This window comes from Eleutherodactylus coqui, chromosome 1 (genome assembly GCF_035609145.1).
Source record: "Eleutherodactylus coqui strain aEleCoq1 chromosome 1, aEleCoq1.hap1, whole genome shotgun sequence".
Lineage (NCBI taxonomy): Eukaryota > Metazoa > Chordata > Amphibia > Anura > Eleutherodactylidae > Eleutherodactylus > Eleutherodactylus coqui.
This window is the reverse complement of record NC_089837.1, coordinates 314838513-314858427: the sequence shown is the minus strand read 5'-3', so window position 1 is coordinate 314858427 and position 19915 is coordinate 314838513. Positions and strand designations below refer to the sequence as shown.

The 19915-nt window shown below is 42.7% G+C and overlaps 1 protein-coding gene across 1 annotated transcript in view; it reads right to left on the bottom strand.

The window, feature by feature from the left end:
- LCK (LCK proto-oncogene, Src family tyrosine kinase) overlaps positions 1-19915 on the bottom strand; it is a 73894-nt gene that overhangs the window by 32214 nt on the left and 21765 nt on the right. Inside the window, exons 4-9 of the mRNA XM_066575017.1 lie at positions 16727-16817; positions 15181-15279; positions 13360-13463; positions 13066-13215; positions 6073-6225; positions 4173-4352 (exon numbers count right to left, since the gene is read on the bottom strand). Coding sequence (XP_066431114.1) covers positions 4173-4352; positions 6073-6225; positions 13066-13215; positions 13360-13463; positions 15181-15279; positions 16727-16817 — 777 coding nt within the window. The remainder of the gene's footprint in view (positions 1-4172; positions 4353-6072; positions 6226-13065; positions 13216-13359; positions 13464-15180; positions 15280-16726; positions 16818-19915) is intronic.

Below are 19915 nucleotides of genomic sequence, written 5' to 3'. Positions count from 1 at the left end.
TTGCAAGGATAATATGCAATTTTGCTTGGTCCAACCCCTGAGAGATGGAGATGGGGACCTATTTAAGGGAAAGTCCCTAATCCACTCCTCGACAAACTTCCGCCCGTAGGTAACTCCACCCGGTCTACAAACCCTATCTATTCTCTTGTTAGAAAAAAGATATTCTCCCCATATAAACCGCTAACTCAGGGGGGAAGTAAAAAAATAGAAGAGAAGAATACCACAGACAGTAAGAAAAGAGAGAGAACGAGAGAGTGAGAGAAAAGAGAAAAAAAAAATGCACACACACAAAAGGTAAAAGGAGGGGGAGGAAGGGAAGGTAAAATTGCCTTGTATTATAACTAAACTAATAGCAAGTGACAAAGCTTTGGTAAACCACAAAACAGCTGTCTTAACGATTCAGAACCAGATTCAGCACTCCTATGCATTTATGAATTGTAGATATTCGTAATTCCATAGAGTCTTGGAATTCAATCCAATAAAACTATGTTTTCAGAAATTTATCATTTGTAACTTTTACCGATGCCATTAAGTCCATGGTCTCCCCCAACTATGGTAAGACACAATGAAATGGAGGGAGACACACTCTGCCACCATAGCCTCGGAATTCAGGCTCTTCCTGCATTTACCAGATGGCGCACCACCAACCTTTTGTATGTGGTCAGAGGTATGTCGTTGAGGTGCAGTAAGAACAGCATGGGTAATTTGGGTACAATGAAGCTTGTAAATTTGGAGTTGATTCGCCACACTTCGGACAAAAAAATGGCCAGCACTGGACATTTCCAGAATATGTGTAACATTGTACCCTGTTCTCCTCCACATCTCCAGCATGTAGAGGAAACAGAAGGGAACATCGAATGCAAGCGAGAGAGCACCCTGTACCAGTGTGTGAGGATCTTGACACTGGATTGGAGCAGCAGGTGTAGTAGTCGTGCCGGTCACTGGAAAATAGTCACAATAGTCAGGAGTCATTATCGGGAAGTTACGGTATGCAGTACAATGGGATGGGATGAAAGCATAGTCAAATGGAAGCTGGTGGTCAGCACCAGGAGGTATCGGTATGCAGTACAATGGGGGGAAATGGAAGTGCAGTTAAATGGAAGCTAGAGGTCAACGGCAAGAGGGTACGATCACAGAGGAGCAGGTGGAAGAGGAGCTTGATCAAGGTGGTGGAGCACAATAATCACGTACTGGATCTGAGGCATGGTCAGGCTGTTATAGGAAGTCCCAATTAGTAGCAGGGCAGAGCCAGAACAGGGAGACAGAAAGTGGATTTAGCAGGAGCGAGGAAACATAGAACAAGGCTGGGTTTCAGCAAGGAACTGTCCAAACCCTGGATAGCCATGGGAAGGGAGCTGCTGACTGCAGCACAAAAGGTCCTGAGTTCAAGTCCTGACTACCAGTCCCCTCCTTTCAGGATGGACATGTCCAGGCAACTGTCCAAAACCTGGATAGCACAGGGAAAAGAGATGCTGACTGGAGCACAAGAGGTCCTGGGTTTAAGTCCTGACTACCAGTCCCTTCCTTCCACTGAACATCCCAGGAGCCGGCTTACATGAGTACCTGAGATGAAATTTTCTCATCAGCTGAGGAGCATGAACATTGGAGGCCCGTTCCCAGGAATTCTCCTTTGGAACATATCACTTTCACCGGACTACAGCCACTCTTTATGTTTTCTGGAGTCCAGGATCTGTTCTACTAGGAATTCCTCTGAACCAAGAAGTAGTGGACTTCTTAAAGGAAAGTGTTCTCTTTGAATGGCTTGAGCAGTGATACATGGAACTAGATAGATTCAAAGACTGCCAGGGAGTTTTAGACGGAAGGAGACTTGGCCCACTTTTGCAAAAATCTGAAAGGGCCCAATACATTTTTGCCCTCATTTGGTAGCGGGCATATGGGCCTTCAGGTTCTTGGTTGATAACCATACTTTTTCTCCCACTTGGAAGGCAGGGACAGCTTTGCGGTGTTTATCCGCCACCTCTCTGTAGGCCTCTTGGGCAACCTGTAAGGCTTCCTTTAACTCTTCCTGAGTTCTAGCCAGCACTGTCAGTTTCTGGGTGACAGTCGGCACCGGAATATTGATAGTGAGGCCAGGAATAAAGTCCGGATGCATACTGTCCAAACCCTGGATAGCCCAGGGGAGAGAGAGCTGCTGACTGGAGCACAAGAGGTCCTGGGTTCGAGTCCTGACATCAGGTGCCTAAAAACTGCGAATGTATAGAGACTGGTAGGGTTTGAAACAGATAGAGCAGTCTTGGAAGAATGTTCATTTCAGAAGTCAAACATCTACCGAGCCATAAAAATACACCCTTCATCCAAGTGTTCAAATCTGTTTTAATTTCTCCCAGAAGGCCTGGATAGTTAGCTGAGTAGAGGTCCTTTGTATCTGTGGTTAGGTGTATACCTATATATTGTATATGATCTTTGGAAAAGGACTCTTTCAGATCTACTACTAGAGGTTGGGGTAGAGAAATGTTCAGTGTGGCAGATTTTTGGTAATTAATTTGGAAGTTGGATAATTGGGCTTAATTTCTAACTTCATTAGTTGGGCAATGAGACCTGTGAAGTTGAAAGAAAGAACAGTAAATCATCTGCATAAGCAGCCACCTTGTGTGCAGTGCCACTCGCCCATATCCTGATATGTTTGGGTTGGCGCGGATATGACCTAGGAGAGGTTTCAGGCAGAGGACAAACAGAAGAGGGGAGAGCTGGCATCCTTGTCTCGTACCATTTGAAATATCAAATGTCGAGGAAATGTGGCCATTGGCCCTCACCGCGGCTAAAGGAGATGTGTAAAGGGGAATAATGTACTAACTAGTATCTTAGTAAATAGTTTAAGGTCAATATTTAATAGAGATATTGGACGGTAACTTTGACACAGAGTGGGATCTTTTCCTTCTTTTGGTATTACTGAAATAGGCGCTTTAGTGTATCCCTTGGGATGGAATCACCTGATGCTAAAGAATTGTATGCCTTTAAGAAATGTGGAGAGATGATATCTGAGAATGTCTTGTAATATGAGAGGGAGAACTCATCTGCCTCTGGTGCTTTCCCCATTTATGATTCTTCTACCGTGAGAGCCAAATTCTCCTGTGAGATTGCGTCTTCCATTGACCTAACCGCTTCTGGAGAGAGGTGGCCCAAGCCTGAGTCTTAGAGATAAGCCTGTATTGTGACTCTTCTTGAGGTTCGCTCTTCCTCTGATAAGGGAGGTGACAAGTTATAAAGGCATTAGTAATAGTCCTGGAATATTTTTGATATTATCTGGGGTAGATGATGAAAAAGGCCTGATGAGGTTGCTATACGTGGAATGTATGATCGTGTCCTTTCCTTCTTTAAGGCTTTAGCAAGCATGCGACTAGGTTTGTTGCCATATTCAAAATAATGTCTTCTACATTTTGTAAGTGCCGCTTTAGTCTGTGACAAGAGAAGGGATCGTACCCGGGTCCTCAGTTGAGTTGGTTCAGACCCCACCACCCCATCTAAGGTGGCCTTGTATTTTGTTTCTAGTGTCTGAATGCGCCCCAAGAGATCTTGAAGAAGCGTGTTCCTTTCTTTTTTGATGCGGGAACCTATTTTAATGAAGTAGTATTACACACTTGTGAGCCTCCCATACTAAAAGAGGGTTAGAGTCAGGTAGCGCGTTATTAATAAAATAATCCTCTAAGGCTTTTTGAATCTCTGCTTTTGCAAAGGGATTTTGTATAAGGAACTCATTAAGTGTTGAAAGGAAAGATAATGACATGGTAGCCATGGCGTGGTCTGAAAAAGATATTCTGTCAATAGTCGCCACTGAGAGAAGAGATGAGGTGGAGTATTGGAGCAGTACGTAACCTATCCTAGAGTAAGAATTGTGAGGCGAGGAGAAAAAGTTGTAGTCTTTAGTGGACGCAAAAGATTTTTTGAACAATATACTTCCATCTAAAAGTATCTTAAGTATGCACCCCAATCTTCGGCTCCTACATGAAGCCGTTTGAAGTTTTGCAGTGCAAAAACTGCTAACAGACTCCCTTTAAGGTTTAGGCTGGGCAACATAGTTTGAGTGACGTAACTTGGTACAGCGTCCAATGACAATTCCATTCATGAAATGCCATCTGGGGCACAGCACCCAGAATTTCTGCTTGTTTTAGCCACTGAACAGTTATTGCAACACTACTTTAATTAAGTCTTACCATTTTCCATGAATTCTGTCACAATAAATATAGGTTCCTCAGTTACCACTGCATGCAAGCGTACCAATCGTGGATGTTGTAGCTGTTTCATGAGGTTTGCTTCTGCCAGGAACGCTGTTGGTGGCATGGCACCCTGCTTCAGGCTCTTTATTGCAACTTTTGTATGCTTATTGTAGTATCCTAATCAGGAGGACAAAGTAAAGTACATAAACAAACTAAGTTGATCTAAACAGAATTAATGTTAATTTCTTCATTAGATCTTAAAGGGAACCTGTTATGGGGCTGTTAGGGGATGTGAGAGTGAGCCATGTGATGTATTTTTATACACCAAAAGAAGAGGAGTGGCAGCATAGATGACAAAGACCCATCTGGGTCAAAACGTAGCTGTTAATCTTTGGCATGGAAGAATAAAAGTTGTTTATTACTTTGCACCCATCTATGCTGCCAATCCTCTTCTTTTGGATTTGACTTGGGAATGGTGGTTCACGTTTCCTGGTGGCTGCTGCATTATACCAGTCCTACCCAGTGTGGGTACAATTCTGTGCAGCTGGTAAGCTCTCTCTTTCAATACTATATGTTTATACTCCCTCACAGCACTGTTTTCTGCAGCTGTCACGGAACCCCCCCAACTGAATCACAAGGTATATTAAATAACGCTGTGTGAACACTTCCTAAGGCTGCTCGCACAGGGATGTTCAGTAATTTGAATGGGTGTGTGCCCACTGGCTTTTTTTACTCAGACTCATAGTTCGATTGTCTTATGGACGGAACTCGCAGGAGAAAAGAACCCATTGATTTCAATGGGTATATACACATGACTGTTAATCCGAGATGAAAAACAATGCAGTAAGTCCTACTTTTGTACAATATTTGTTCAAGAGTCGCCCATTATTTTCGGTGGGAGCGTGACAAAAAAGTCAAGTGCAAGTGTGATGCAATTTTTAGCATTTTACTATTGAAAATGTGATTTTTTTTTTCACACACATGAAGAGCACAAGAAAATTTGATGCTAGTTGCACGTTTTTTTAGTTTAGTTAGTTGCTGGGAAATCAGTTAGAGTTTCACTGACTAATATCGCTAGCGCCTATGCAAATACAGGCTTAAAGGCCTATTTAGACCCAAAGATTCTCGCTCATAATTCGCTCAAAGCTGTCTTTTGAGTGAGAATCGTTGGGTCTAAACGCACGGACATTGTGTAATTTTCGTTAACGATTCACTCATCGTTGTCTTTCAGCAAGCTGAAAGATATTGGTGAGTCTTATCAGGACCGTGCACTGAGTTCTCAGCGGGATTCCCCTGATACTATTGTTTTAGTTGGTATCCTGCTTGGAGAACACAGCAGGAGTATGCAGAAGATAAGTGCTCCAGTTGTATTCCCCGCTTGGAGCGCTCAGCTACATACCAGCTGAGCGCTCCGTTCACAGAACAGGAGTATGCAGAAGACAGCACTTTGGCTGTGTTCTGCATACCCTGCTTGGAGCACTCAGCTGTATACCAGCTGAGCGCTCTGAGAACACAGCAGAAGTTTGCAGAAGACAGCGCTCCAGCTGTGTTCTGCATACCCTGCTCGGAGCACTCAGCTATATCCCAGCTGACAATCCGAAAAGACAACAGCTGTAAGCAGAAAATAGCGGTCCCACTTGTCTACAGCATACAACGTGAGCCTTCATTTACACACTTATGCAAAGTGAACGCTCAAAACTGTCACTCAAACTGTCGTTTAAGTGAATTTTGAGCGATCATCTTGCCGTGTAAATACACAGAACGAGTATCGCTCAAAAGATGTCTTTTGAGCGATAATCGTTGTCTAAATGGGCCTTAACATATGAAACTAATTACTAAATTACAATTAACATTCAAAATTGTTAGGATTATTTTAAATAAAAGTACATTTACTTACCCATCCACACTTCCCCAAACTGCCCTGCACCTAGTTTTTTCACAAGCTGAAGTGAACTGCGTGAAATTTCCCATTCGTCGCCCCACCAGGGCTTTTGTGGCCTTTGAGTCTGACATGGTTCCTTCAGCAAGGTGCACAGTCCATCCAAGGTACCTAGATAAAATACTGGATATGACTTCTTAAATTACTTTATACAAAACTACATTTACAAGTGATCTGTGAATTCCTTTGTAGTTTTGGAAAACACTACCTGGCTTGTAATTATTAGTGAAAATATTAAAATTTTAAAGGGGTCATATTGTTAAGGAAATGCCCTAATCACTTTTTAGGCAAACATACTGCACATTAGATACAGCACAGTTAGAAATTGGAGTTTCTACCTATATATTTGAGTCCTTTTCTTTGCATCTGCTTGTTACTGCTAAAGGGGTTTTCCAGGACCAAAAAAGTTAAAAGGACTTAAAATGAAAAGAAATCGAATACTCACCTATCCCAGCAACCTATGACGTATGGCACCCATGGGCAGACCAAAGGGTCAACTTACTCCCAGCTGCCTGGGTCCTGCACTGATGCAAGTTGGAGCCCAAAGTGCACCCAGGCATAGTCTAGCTTGCTGCAGCACACTTTGCTGCCACTACTGACTATTTGTGACAGCTAGGTCAGTCACCTCGGTTTTGCTCACTGTATAAATATGGGCTCCTGTTCTCCACCAACGACACACAATTAATACACTTTGGGGTTATGGATTACCTTTTTAGAGCTAAAGGATGACTAATAAAGTTTTAAGCTTTATTCTAAAAAGGGTTAGCAATGCTTAGGTAAAAAATATACAAGACTGGATATTTACAAAATGGTAAGGAGTATATAAATAATCACGGAACAGTATTAAAATAAAAAGAAAGAAAATAATAGAAAATACCAGTCTGTGAAGTGGTTTCAAATAGACCTGACTGCAAGGCGTGCTCTGAAAGATGGACAGTCCTGCATTAATTCCAATCCTGTTTCTGAGTATGGGGAGGAGGATCCCCTTTAGTTTTAAGGCAACATAGTATGTTAGGCTAAAAAAGACATATGTCCATCTAGTTCAGCCTATTATTCTCTAATGTTCCAGAGGAAAGCAAAAAAAACCATGTAGTAAAAACCAATTTTCCTCATTTAAGGGAAAAAATTCCTTACTGACTCCAATCTGGCAATAGAAATAATCATTTAAATAACAAGCCTTCTGAAGAAATCAGTTGCAATAACATATAGTAATATCGTAAAGCTCAAAAAAGGCATCCAGGCCCCTTTTATCGAATTCACCATCACCACATCCTCAGGCAGAGAGTTTCACTGCTCTTACAGTACAGAATTCTATGTTTGTGTAGAAACCTTTTTTCCACTAGGCACAGAGGATGCCATCTTTTTTCTAAAATGAATAACCCAAATTTTGATAACCTCTCTAGATATTGTACTTCGTCCATTCCATTTATTACTTTATTAGTTGCCTGCCTTTGTATCCACTCAAGCTCTGAGTTGTCTTTTTTGAGTACCGATGCCCCAACCTTGTAAACAATATTTCATGTGTGGTCTGACTAGTGACTTGTAAAGAGGAAGAACAATGTTCTCGTCATGTACCCCATACCACTTTTGATGCACCCCATGATCCTATTTGCCTTGGCAGCAGCTTCCTGACACTGGTTGCTCCAGGTAAGTTTATAGTTAACTAAAATTTCCAAGTCCTTTTCCATGTCAGTGTTACCCAGTGTTTACCCATTTAGTGTGTAATGGTGACAGGTATTTCCCTACCCTTGTGAGGTACTCCATGACAGCATCATCTAGAAACCCTTCAAAATTTTACTCACAAAAGAAATAATGGTGCTTTTACACAGGACGATTATCCTTCAGATTCCCGCACTCCCACGGGGTTTGAATAATATCATGCCGTGTAAATGCATGCAGCGACTGAACAAGAATTGTTCAGTCTTTCAGTTTCTCCATGCAGAAAACTGAACAACGAGCTGTTCACTTTTGAGTGCCTGTCTGCTTATTGTGAATGGAGGCGGGCGAGGGCTAGAATGCTCCCCAGCCTGCTCCGCCTCCATTCTAGCAGTACTGTGAGCGATGCCAACAATACTCGCTTCTACAGAACAGCACAGGAACAAGCATCACTGGGATGATATGTAGGGCATTATTTGCCCAACAGCTTGTCCCATGTAAAAGGAACATAAGACTTACCGGGCGGGTAGTTTATGGGCTCATTTTTTGACCCTTTTTTGAATATTGGCACCACATTGGCCATGCGCCAATCCAGTGGAACAGCCTCCGTCACTAAAGAGCAATGGTGGAAAACCTTTTAGAGACCAAGTGCCCAAACTGCAACCCAAAACCTACTTATTTATAGCAAAGTGCCAATGCATCAGAGGGCGGGGCTTATCACAATGTATGATTTTTACCTCCATCGTTCTTAAAAGGACAGGGCTGTTTCAAAATAGACAGGTTGCAGATTTTGACTGCTTTTCAGAGGCGGAAATGCTGCAGAATTTGCCACTGAAATTTCTGCTCAAGACATTCTGCAGCATTTCTTCCACATGTAAACATACCCCAGCAGTGATAGTGAACCCCAGAACAGCTCCAGCGGTAATAGTGACCCCCCACAGCGGCCCCAGCGGTGATAGTGACCCCCCAAAGCGGCCCCAATGGTAATAGTGACCCCCCATAGTGGCCCCAACGGTAATAGTGACCCCCCACAGTGATAATAGTGACCCCCCTACAGTGGCCCCAATGGTAATAGGGAACCCCCACAACACGCCCAGCGGTAATAGTGACCCCCACAGCGGCACCAGTGGTAATAGTGAACCCCCACAGTGGCCCCAATGGTAAAAGTGATCCCCCCACAGTGGCCCCAACGGTAATAGTGACCCCACAGCGGCCCCAGCGGTAGTAGTGACCACCCACAGTGGCCAAGTAGTAATAGTGACATCCCACAGTGGCCCCAGTAGTAATAGTGACATCCCACAGTGGCCCCAGAAGTAATAGTGACAATCCCACAGTGGCCTCAGTAGTAGTAATGACAGCCCACAGTGGCCCCAGTAGTAAAAGTGACATTCCACAGAGGCCCAGTAGTAATAATGTCATCCCACAATGGCCCCAGTAGTAATACTGACAACCCACAGTGGCCTTAGTAGTAGTAATGACATCCCACATTGGCCCCAGTAGTAATAGTGACATCCCACAGTGGCCCCAGTACTAATAGTGACAGCCCAAGTAGCCTCAGTAGTAGTAATGACAGCCTACAGTGGCCCCATTAATAATAGTGACATCCCACAGTGGCCCAGTAGTAATAATGACATCCCACAGTGGCCCCAGTAGTAATACTGACAGCCCACAGTGGCCTCAGTAGTAGTAATGACATCCCACAGTGGCCCGAGTAGTAATAGTGACATCCCACAGTGGCCCCAGTACTAATAGTGACCGCCCAAGTAGCCTCAGTAATAGTAATGACAGCCTACAGTGGCCCCATTAATAATAGTGACATCCCACAGTGGCCCAGTAGTAATAATGACATCCCACAGTGGCCCCAGTAGTAATACTGACAGCCCACAGTGGCCTCAGTAGTAGTAATGACATCCCACAGTGGCCCCAGTAGTAATAGTGACATCCCACAGTGGCCCGAGTAGTAATAGTGACATCCCACAGTGGCCCCAGTAGTAATACTGACAGCCCACAGTGGCCTCAGTAGTAGTAATGACATCCCACAGTGGCCCCAGTAGTAATAGTGACATCCCACAGTGGCCCGAGTAGTAATAGTGACATCCCACAGTGGCCCCAGTAATAATACTGACAGCCCACAGTGGCCTCAGTAGTAGTAATGACATCCCACAGAGGCCCCAGTAGTAATAATAACATGCCACAGTGGCTCCAGTAGTAATAGTGACAGCCCACAATGGCCCCAGTAGTAATGCTATTACTACTGGTGCCGATATCGGGGACACTATTACTAATAGTATCCCTTATATCAGCCCCAGAAGTTATAGTGCACCCCTGAGACCCATATACTTACCCCCTCCTCCTCGTTGAAGCGCCGCTGCTCGGCACTGATCCCAACTGCACACTGTGACATCAGTGTGCTGCTGGACACCTTCTCACCCTGCTCTCACGGAACCAAAGAGGAGACATCAGGGGAGGTCGATCCCGGCTGCACACTGACGTCATAGTGTGTGCCTGGATCAGCGCCGCTAGCAGTGCCGCTGAGTGAATACCGGCAGGGGAGCCACGGCAGCCTGCCTGGTGTTCACTGCCGTGGTAAGCAGCCGCCAGTGCGTTCGCCAGCAGGGAGGGCTCTGCATGCCACCTCTGGCACGCATGCCATAGGTTCGCCACCACTGCTATAGAGTCATTAAATATAAAAAACAATGGTCTGTCTATCACATTACTTAATTCCCTTACAACCCAAGGGTGTATGCTATCAGAGCCCAGTGATTTGTCTATTTTAATCTTTTAAAGGTGGCTCTGCTCTTCTTCCTGGTTAAACTGGTGACATTTGAGGGCATTGTCCCAGTCAATAAGTTTAAAGGCATCTCTGTCTACACTATCTTCCCCTCTATCTCTCTGGTTGCCCTCCCCCTCAGTCCCTAGTTTAAGCACTCCTCTAACCATCTTGCTATCTTCTCCCCCAGAACAGTTGCACCCTCCCCATTGAGATGCAGCCCATCCCTATGGTAGAACCTCTAGCCAACAGCAAAGTTGTCCCAGTTCTCTAGGAACTGAAACCCCTCCTGACAACTCTTATTTGTTTACCTCCCTAAGCTCCCTCTAAGTTTCTGGTGTGACACGTGGTGCAGGTCGTATTTCAGAAATACTACCTTGGAGGTCCTTGCATTAAGCTTACATCCTAGTTTAGTGAAAACATTTTTAAGGACCCTCCACCTATCTCTAACTCATTTGTGCCAATGTATACCATGATGCTAGATCCTCACCAACCCCTCCCAGCAATGTGTCAACCCGATCTGCGATGTGTCAAACGCGAGCGCAAGGTCTCTTTGGGTCACACCTTCACCGACCATCCATGACATCACCTGAAGGGCTGGCGAAGCATATGCACAGATCTTGTAGATGGTAACCCAATTTAATATTTCGACCATATTTCCCCAGGAGGTGCTCCACATGGGTATTTATAGCTACCATATTGCATATCATCAATTTACCTGCAAATGGGTACCAAATATGATCTGTGACAGATGATTAGCATTGCAGATATGTGGTTCCCTGGGTTCTGGGTATCGCACAGCAACGGCAGTGAAAACCCAGTGTCCCTGGTACACTCATGGTTCCGAAAATATAACCGCTGTTGGACTAGAACCTACAAATGACCCATAATTCCAGTTATCCTCCCTTTGATTAATAACAGTTTGACTTCTCTATGCCACAGAGTCTGGTTTTGTATATTAGGTATGATGGGAAACAATGATGGAGGGATGTAAATAATTGACATCCTTTTGCACTTGGTTACTATGATAAAAGGAGCATCCTGGTCAGTGCAAAGACACAAATGGATTTAAAGATCATCAGCCAGGTGCAAATTGACATGCAAATTAATCTGATTTGGACAGGACACATGCATCTTTACAACTGAGGCCGCCTGCACACGGTAGAGCTGGATTCCACATGTGGGAGCCTGTAGCGGAATCCTACCCTGACAGCGGCGGCGTCCACGTGTACCTGTATTTTTGCTTCTTCTTCTGTACTGCGGATGGACCCGGCAGCTCGCCGTCGGACATGCGCAATACAGATCTGTTTTTTCTCGCGCCGTCGCTAGGCGATGATACAAAATCCACGACCTGTCTACAATGCTAATTGCGGAAAGGCTGCGAGTTGAATGGCTTCCATTGACTTCAATGAAAGCTGTCCGTGCGTAATCCGTGCATAAATGGGTCATGCGGCGATTTTTCCTCTGCTTGCGGAAACTGTAATTGGTTCCCCCAAGTGTGCAGAAAAAAGCGTTTTTCCATAGCATGCTACGAACAGTATTTGCTGTGTATCTGCGGTGCGGGACGGACGATCGTGGATTCTACAGCAAAAATCCATTCGTGTGCAGGCGGCCTTACAGTATTCAAGTGTCTTAGAAATAGCTTTCCCAGGCACAGGGGGCAGAAAACAGAGGGAATTGTTTACACGTAAAAGATGAGGGAATGTACCACATTACACCGGTGGCTTCATGTCCAGCATTGCAGCCCCTGATGCCCACTACAGGGAACTTGGAAAAACATCAGGCCATCGCATGCACAATGAACAGCATGTGGTCGCCTGCTGTTTCTTCCAGGTTCCCTGCAGCGGGCATCAGGGGCTGCAATGCTTGACATTGCCAGTCACTCACAGGCTTCAGCCATGATTCTTCCATGGCAGCTGAAGCTTGTGACAGGCTGAGCGGTCACATGCACAATGCACATGACTACCCACCTCTTCTTCCAAGTTCTGTGAGGTGGGCACCAGGGCTGCAGCACTGGATGTGGAGCCGCCAGAATAGGTAAGTATTCAATTTCTTTTCCTTTTAAGCCCTTTTAACTTTTTATTCATATCCTGGATAACCCCTTTAATGCATATGTTCTCATGCTGCTGACTTAGCAGGTTCTTCCTGGTGTGATGTAAGACTCGTGCCACTACAGTTTCACTATAACACAAACTGAGGAACTGCAGCAGTATCCCCCTTTTCTTTGCTCTTCTAGGATAGGAGAATTTTGAAAATTAACAGAAAGCCTACATTCAGGGAAAAGACCAATGGGCATTTGAAAGGTAAGATAATTGTACTTTTCCTTAAACAAGATATCTTACAAAGTTTTATATATTAACATATACTACTGGTTTACTTGAAAATGTAACACTGGGTATGCTTCAAATGTAATTGAATTGGATTATGTGACAGCTATATACAATTGGGTTTTGTACTGTATAAAAATGCAAAATACAAGTCCTAGATTGTATCTCGAAAGAAAAAAAAAATATATATAAATATACCAGAATAATGTTGCACAAGTTCTTGAAGGGTCTTGAAAGTTATTCGAGGAGATATATAAAATCCTCCATTGTCCATATTGCGAATCTTATAATGTTTCACCACCTCTCCATGATTCTGATCCAGATCACGCACAGATAACGAATAGGAGCCTGTAATCAACAATAAGTGGGATTCATTCGCAGAGTGAAAAAATGGAATACAATAAATGTTGAAAATAAGACGTAAAAAAAATCAACTCACAGAAAAGAAAAATCCAATTTATTTCACTTGACTTTTTCATCATAAAACAATACCTTTATTTGTTTCACTCTCTCGGATAAGAAAAGATCCTTGCTGGTTTCCTGGAGCTAAGAGCTGGCGCTCTGCATCTTTCCGGCCCAGGTCTTTGAAAAACCACCTAAAGAGAACAAGTTGGGACATATTTATAAGAAGTATGTTTTCTAAACTATAAAAATTAATATACTGAAACTAATGTTGCTATTTGACGAGCTCATGATGATGATCAATTCTTACAACATTAAGGAGTTGTATACAGTGTTACTTAAAAAAGATATATATATACAGTGTATATACTTTATAGCTATATATATACTTTATAGCTATATATATCAAATTGTGTAATAGCTATCAAAGCAATTATTACAAGATTATCGACATTTCAAGTTGGAAATGTACCAAAATGATTACTGAAGGGGAAATGTCTGTTGCAAACCATCTGCCACTGCACTTGTACCTCTCTTTTTAAACCATTACATTCTAAGGGTGGCCATGCAGAGTAGATGAATGTACTCCAAATCAGCTGACAATCTAATGTGTGTGTTAGTGTCCAAACTCTACCTCGATATCAGATGTTGGGGTAAAGAAGGGTTTAGAAGCGGTCATAAGCTACAGTATATGCAGCATATAATTCATGACTGCATGCTGGAGCTATGAAAAGTGCGAGATGAATGAATCCAGTGCTGTCATTCAACATGTTTCATAGCTCAGCATGCGATCATGAGCTATATGCTCTTTGTACCTGACAAAGATTTCATTCTGCAATCAAAACATGTTGTACAGTTCCATTTGTCCAATAAAGGATGCATATGAGCAACTGGAGTTCAATGTGACCCCTAAGCCACACCACAAAAAGAGCTGGGTTTATTCTACTTATAGAGCCCCATGTTTGTGTTAGGGCAGCAGACATAAGCTCTCACTCACGACCTGAAAGTTGCAAGTTCAATCCGCTTTGTCACGGTAGCCGGCTCAAGGTGAACTCAGCCTTCCATCCTTCCGAGGATGAGTAAATGAATACTTAGCTGGTGGGGGGTAAAAGATGACTGGGGAAGGCAATGGCAAACCACCCCGCAAAAATAGTCTGCCAAGAAAACGTAACAATGTGACGTCGCCCTTGGAGTCAGTCATGACTCGGTGCTTGCACCAGGGGACTTTACTTTACCTTATTATGTGCTTGGTACAATAAATAGTACAATTAAAAAGCAATGCATTGACAATTCATTCTGCAAAAAAAAACAAAAGCCGAGATGGGAAACCACTGCTATAGTTACTTGACCAATAACTACGAAAACATCATCGTTGAAGCTCAGCGCACTACATTGTTTCAGTTTCCTTAGCTCTCATTCACTTCAGTAAGAGCTACGTAAATAGTGCTGGACTGAAGTGCTTGGCTGTTTCCAACAGTTGGTCAGAAATGGAAGGCTGAGTTTTTCCATCTTGGGAGGGCTGAGTTTCCCCTTTAGGGAGCTTCCTGTCATGTACATACATGTGAATATCTTTGCAATTATTTTATAATAGCTTTTTTTTTTAGTTTAGTAGTCTCAAGTAAATATAGACAGGTCAGGCTAAATTCTAAAGTGTAAGGGTAGCAGTCCATAACTTCAAGCTGAATAGATGTTAGGTGATGCAACAAAAAAATGACCCAAGCACTTAAAATATTTCTAAGATGGCTTGAGAGTTCTCAGAAATATTTCACTTCTGTCTCCACACTTCCTTGTAGAAGTAATTGACTCGTAGACACTCTGTTACTTCTTCCACTGACTAAACGATAAGCAATATGAACCATATTTAATAAGAAGGTTTGAAGGCATTAAAGAACTCCGCACAAGAGCACTCACCGTTCAGATGCAATCCCACTTACATGTCCTACAAAATTATATGGCACAAGTCCTTCTTCTCCTGTACGCAAGGACTTAGCTTTCCACCACTCTCCAGATCTGTAAGTGAAAAAAGTGAATAATGCAATGATTACACAGCAGACTAAAATTCAGAGCAGCTAAAACAGCTCTGCAGTACATGGACTCTGCAGAAGAGCATCTCAGATCTCAGCTTCCTACACTACTGTATGATTTGGGAAGAGGAAGTGGAAATGGTTTACTAAAGGGAAACTTAAAAATGTAGGTTTGTCTGGAGCTCTATTTAAATAAAATTTTAATTTATAACCATTAATTGAATCCCTGTGAATTAAATGGTCACTGATTCGTAAAACGCCAATGTGATAACTAGCAAAAGTGCAAATCACTTTATTTACTCCCCCCCCCCCCCCTCCCCCACATATTTGTGCTGAAAAATCAAGTATGGCCACTAGGGGGTCTCTCTTCCTTCTAATTTGCTGTCCAGTGCTTGCTAACCAAAAAGGGATGTCTCTTTCAGCTCCTAAATTATTTTATTTAATACTACAGGCTATTCTGCACTCCTCTAGTGTCTGTGCTCTAATCTGACTGTAGAATCTAAAGAGCTGAGAGGAAGTCAGAAGAGCAGATAGACAGCCCCACCTCTCCATTTCACTTCATGGTACAGAGTCTAATTAGAGCACTGAAATGAGAGCACTGCAGAACAGCCCAAGTAACCTCAATATAAATAGGTTAAAAGAACTGCACTCACCGAAAATATCTGTCTCCACTCAGTCACAGAGCAGGCTTATTTGCAAATGACCCCTCACCACTACTAAGGCCTTGTTCACAATAGTGCTCAAGGGGGTTTGTTTTTCTGCTCTGTCTGGGGAACAGAAAATTGCCCTCCCTTCCACCCCTGGCCGAATATATCCCTGTTATGATGGAACTGAACAGCTTCAAATAGACCCCATTGACTATGATAGGGTCTGTTTGATTTCCAGACAGTTTTTTCATAGGACAAACAAGCACAGCATGCTTGTTACCAAAAAAGATAACAAGACACCGAACAGGAAGTGCAGCAAGGTGGTGACTCTTGCTTCCCATAGAACTCTAGGTTGAAGAGAGGGAAGAGGAAATCCAGTCCGTGGACAGGGGGCCTAAAGATGAGTTATTTACTCTGTTACATTTACTGGAATAACATCTACATTGCTCTGTACTTTTCTAGTGTCCTCCATGCTTATGTTATTTCTGTGTGTGTTACACACAGCTAGGGAGTAGAATCTGCTGTTTTCTCTATGTGTAGTGCATAGAAAACATCATAAGAGCAAGCTTTTTCAACCAGCTCAGAAAGAACTAAAAATTAGAGACAAAGCCTGCAAAGGGGAAAAACTGATGATAATTTTCAGATACAAGTCATATAATGTCCAGAAATAGTGCTATGCCTCCACACAGCAGCTTATTCTGAATGGTGCGGTGCACATGTACTCTGTGACTTTCCACACCCAAAGAAATCTAGCATATATTGGTCATGCATGGAGTTAACACTTACGCTTCCAGGATGTGTAGCATTTCTCCAGCCTGAAAGCCAAGATCACCATCATGCACAGGCACGTAATCATACAAGGCAACAACCTGTTTATCTGGGCAATAAAAAAACATTAATCTATAAATACTATTCTTAAAATGTCAAATGTTTTACCTATTATGTTTAAGATTAGTTTTTGTGCATATATGTAGTAACTCATGATTTTAAAAAGATTTTCAAGTTACTCAATTCATTTCTATGGGCAATGATCACAACAGTTTTTTGTAGGTCTAGCCTTAGCCTTAAAGCAGCTACCCTATCTGAAGGTAATATAGGATAAAGGGCGAAATGCTGAGCTCATAAATACAGTAAAAAAATTTCTATCATATACGTTTAAACTAATCACACAAAAAGCCGTTTAACCCCTTAGCAACTAAACCTGTTTGCGCCTTAATGACCAACTGTTTTTTAAATTTTGTTTCATCCTTCCATTCCAGAAATCATAACTTTTTAATTTTTCCGTCAACATAGCCATATGAGGGCTTGGTTTTTGAAGGAAAAGTTGTATTTTTTAATGGCATAATTTCTGGATACATATAAAGTACTGTATAGCTTTTATTAATTTATTTATGGGGATTGGGGAGAAGAAAGACATTACACTATATGCTTTATGGATTTCATTTTATGGCTATCACTGCGCAAAATAAATAATGTGATAACATCCTTCTCTGGGTCAGTATGATTTCGGTGATACCAAGTTTATACAGATTTTTTATGTTTTGCTATATTAGTACACAAAAAACATTTTTTTTTTTTTTGAATATTGCTTTTGTGTCGCTGCATTCCAAGAGCCACAGCATTTTTATTTTTTCCATCCACGTAGCTCTATGAAGGATTGTTGTTTTACTCAAGACTTCATTTATCCAATTTTTGGGAACATATAACATTTTTATACCTTTTTTTCCAATTTTTTTGAGAGGCAAGATTAACAAAATCTGCAATTCTGTCATGTTTTTCTATTTTTATTTTTAACAGTGTTTACCGTGCAGTATAAATAATATGTTAAATTAATTCCACAGGCCAGTATGCTTGTGGCAATACCAAATTTATGTAGTCTTTTTTGTCTTGCAACTTTTTCACACTTTTTAGAAAAAAACAAACATTTTTTTGTTTATCGCTGCATTCAAATATCTCTACAATTTTTATTTCAACAGTGCTGTGTAAGGCCTCATGTCCACGGGGAAAATAAGAATTAAAATCCTCAGCGTTTTTACCGCACGCGGATCCGCGCCCCATAGGAATGCATTGACCACCCGCGGGTAGATAAATACCCGCGGATGGTATTTAAAAGTGAATTTAAAAATTTCTGGAGCATGAAAAAAAATGGACATGCTCCATTTTAGTGCGGATCACGCGTGCGGGAGCTCATAGAGCACATAGCTCAATTGATCTCCCGCATGAAACATAAAAGACAATTACAGTGCATCCGCACTGCATCCGCAGCCCAAATCCGCGTTACAAATCCGCAGCGGATTTGATTTTCCCCGTGGACATGAGACCTAAGGGTTTTTAGCAGGTTAAGTTGTACTTTTTAATGGTACCATTTGTTGATCCATGCAAAGTTTTAATCCCTTTCTATTACGTTTTTTGTAAGGAGGGATAGCCAAAATAACTATATTTGCCATGTTTTTTGTATTATTTTTCATGACATGCACCATGCGGGTTAAATAATATACTAACCTTTTTTCTCTGGGTCATTATAAACGCAGCAATAGCACATAATGTGATATTTTTTTTACATACCCTGTTTCTCCGAAAATAAGACCTACTCTGAAAATAAGCCTTGCTCTGATTTTTCAGGGAGGCTTGACATATAAACCCTACCACAAAAATAACCCCTACCTGCATTGCATAAAAAAACAATACATTACTTAGTAGATTTGGTCCGGGTCCTTCCGCTGGTCTCCAGAGCTCCAGTGCACTTGCTGCAGTCCTCGGACGTCCACAGAAGATTGCTTTCTGGTTACGGGATTAATAAATCCCGCCTCCAGGAAGTGATGGCTGTGATTGGCTGAGCAGCGCTCAAGAACCAATCAATGCAGCACTCGATGAACCAATGCGAGAGCTAATCAATGCAGCGCTCGAGAACTAATCACAGCCATTGCGTTGTGGAGGTGGGATTTATGACTTGACCAATCAATGCCACGGCTCAGCCAATTCATAACTCCTACCTCGACAATGTGATGGCTATGATTGGTTGACCGAGCGCTGCATTGATTGGCTGAGCAATACTCAAGAACCAATCACAGCAATTGCTTCCTGGAGGCGGGATTTATGAATCCCATAACCAGGAAGCGATCTTCTGTGGGCGGCCGAGGACTGCAGCAAATGCACTGGAGCACTGGAGAGCAGCGGAAGGACCCAGACCAAGCCTGCTAGATATTTATAATAAGACATACCCCTAGGGGCAAAAATTTGTATAAGAAATGGTCTTATTTTTGGGGGAACACAGTAGTAAAGGGGAAAGGTGGGATTTTGATGTTTTCATTTCCATTTTTTTAAAATACTTTTATAACTTTTTATCTTTGTCCCACTAGGGACTTGATGATTAGCATTTTTGGATCACTCTTCTAATACACTTTTCTTCTACACATCAGTACAGTAGTGCATTAGAAAGCCTATGAAGCTCAGCCAAAGGCTGAGCCTCAGGGTTCAGTCACATGGGCACCGATCGCCCGTGTATCAGGACAGGAAGACGGCCGCACCTTGTGTCAGACGAATCTCCGCATGACCGACTCCATTGTCAGCCATATGTTCTTTTTCCGGCAGGTGCGGAGATTAGTCCGCACTGCCGTCTTCCTGTCCTGAAACACAGGCGGATCACCGCCCGTGTGACTGAGCCCTCATAGGTGACTGTAGCTGGCAGCCCCAGAGGCGATATAAAAATCCCTGGGTACTGTAGCAACCCATCAGGACCCTGCAATCGGGTCACGGTGGTCCCTTCCCCTGTCAGTCTTTTACATGCCATGGTCACATTTACATACCATGGCGTGTAAAGGGTTAAACACCGGGAATCCGTTTTTTTTTTCCAGTTCTTGCTGTTAAGAGTGCCAGGCTTCTAATTCAGTGCCGTCAAAAGATGGCACTGCAGAATAAAGCCCATTAACAACCACCATCAAAAGACATATGGGCGGTCGTTATGGAGTTAAATGC